The 1449-nt window shown below is 60.9% G+C and overlaps 1 protein-coding gene across 1 annotated transcript in view; it reads right to left on the reverse strand.

The window, feature by feature from the left end:
* The window catches only part of LOC102751924 (chromosome unknown open reading frame, human C14orf80), a 4636-nt gene extending 4519 nt beyond the window's left edge, over positions 1–117 (reverse strand). The window contains 1 exon segment of the mRNA XM_015566720.1: positions 112–117. Coding sequence (XP_015422206.1) covers positions 112–117 — 6 coding nt within the window.
* Between the last annotated feature and the right edge of the window lie 1332 nt (positions 118–1449).

Below are 1449 nucleotides of genomic sequence, written 5' to 3' on the forward strand. Positions count from 1 at the left end.
CCCTTGCCCTCAGGGTGGGCAGCGTGGTTGTTCTTCAGGACCAGCAGTTCCAGGAGGAGCCCCAGGGCATGAGGTGGGGTGGGGGGCGGGCTGGACAGGGTGGGTTCTTACCCTCATGGCTCCACTGTCCGAGTGGCCGAGGGGGTCATGCCTGGTTTGCTTGTTCCCCCCGACGCGGATGCGGGACGGAGCGGGCGGCTGGTCCGGGAGGCCCGGGTCTGGGCACGAGGGAACTTTTGTGGACTGAGGCTGCAGCAGCCTGTGAACTGGTTACTCACCATTGAATGTGTGCAGGTGCCGTTTATGGCATGTAAATGACACCTCAAAGCTGTAAATAAGACAGTGGGGGGAGGGGGGAGAGGAGAGAGAGAGAAAGAGAGAGAGAGAGAGAGAAGGAAGTCAGCTTGACCCCAGCCAAACCCACAGAAACTGCGGACACGCCTGACCCCCCGTCTTCCTCCCAGTCCTCGCCTTTGCTCACCTGCCTCTCAGGCACAACCAGCTCTTCACCCCTGTGCCCCCATAACTGACCTCCTCCTTCCCCAGCCTCCTCCTCAGGTGCCCTGGGTCTCCCCCTCCCCCCATTTACCAGCTCAGGGCGTGCCGCCTGCTCTCTGGCCCCCCCATCAGTCCCCTCCCCGTCCCAGGTCCAGCCTCAGCTCAGGCTGAGACCAGCACCGGCGTCCAGCCTGGCCCTGCCTTCTCGCTCCACAGCAGCCGGAGGCCTGGCTGACCGGCTCTCCCTGCAGGCCAGCTCTCTCCACACTCACCCCAAGTTGCCCCCTGGGGGGTCTCTGCTGCCACCCAGCGATCCGTGTCCCGTCCGCTCGGGACACACTGTCCTGTGCCCCTGCTGCCCACTGTGTCCCCAGCCCAGCCCACACTGTCCGCTGAGAACCTCGCCTCAGCTGCCCCCGCCTCTAGCTCCCACCTCTGGGAATTCAGTGAGTCACTCCATCTTCCTTTTTTTTTTTCCTTAAGTCCTCACCCAAGAATATTTTTTCATTGATTTTTAGAGAGTGGAAGAGAGAGAGAGAGACAGAAACGTCAGTGTGAGAGAAACACATCCATTGGTTGCCTCCTGCACAAGCGCCAACCAGGGCCCAGGCCGGGGAGGAGCCTGCGCCCGAGGTACATGCCCTTGGCCACAATCCAGCCCCGGACCCCTGGGTCACAGGCCAACGCTCTGACCACTGAGAAACCAGCTACGGCCCGAGGCTATATTTTTATCGATTTTCAGAGGGAGGGAGAGAAAAACATCTATACATGTCCCGAGGGAGGATCGAACCCACAACCTAGGTACATACCCTGCGTGGGAATGAAACTCGAAACCTTTGGATGTCCGGGACGCTCCAACCAACTGAGCTGCCTGGCCAAGGCAAATCACCCGTCTGTCTGTCTCACACCCCACACTGCAAGCTGCCTTTCAGCCCCGCCTGCCGCCCCCCA

The sequence above is a fragment of the Myotis davidii genome, unplaced genomic scaffold, assembly GCF_000327345.1.
Source record: "Myotis davidii unplaced genomic scaffold, ASM32734v1 scaffold472, whole genome shotgun sequence".
Taxonomy (NCBI): domain Eukaryota; kingdom Metazoa; phylum Chordata; class Mammalia; order Chiroptera; family Vespertilionidae; genus Myotis; species Myotis davidii.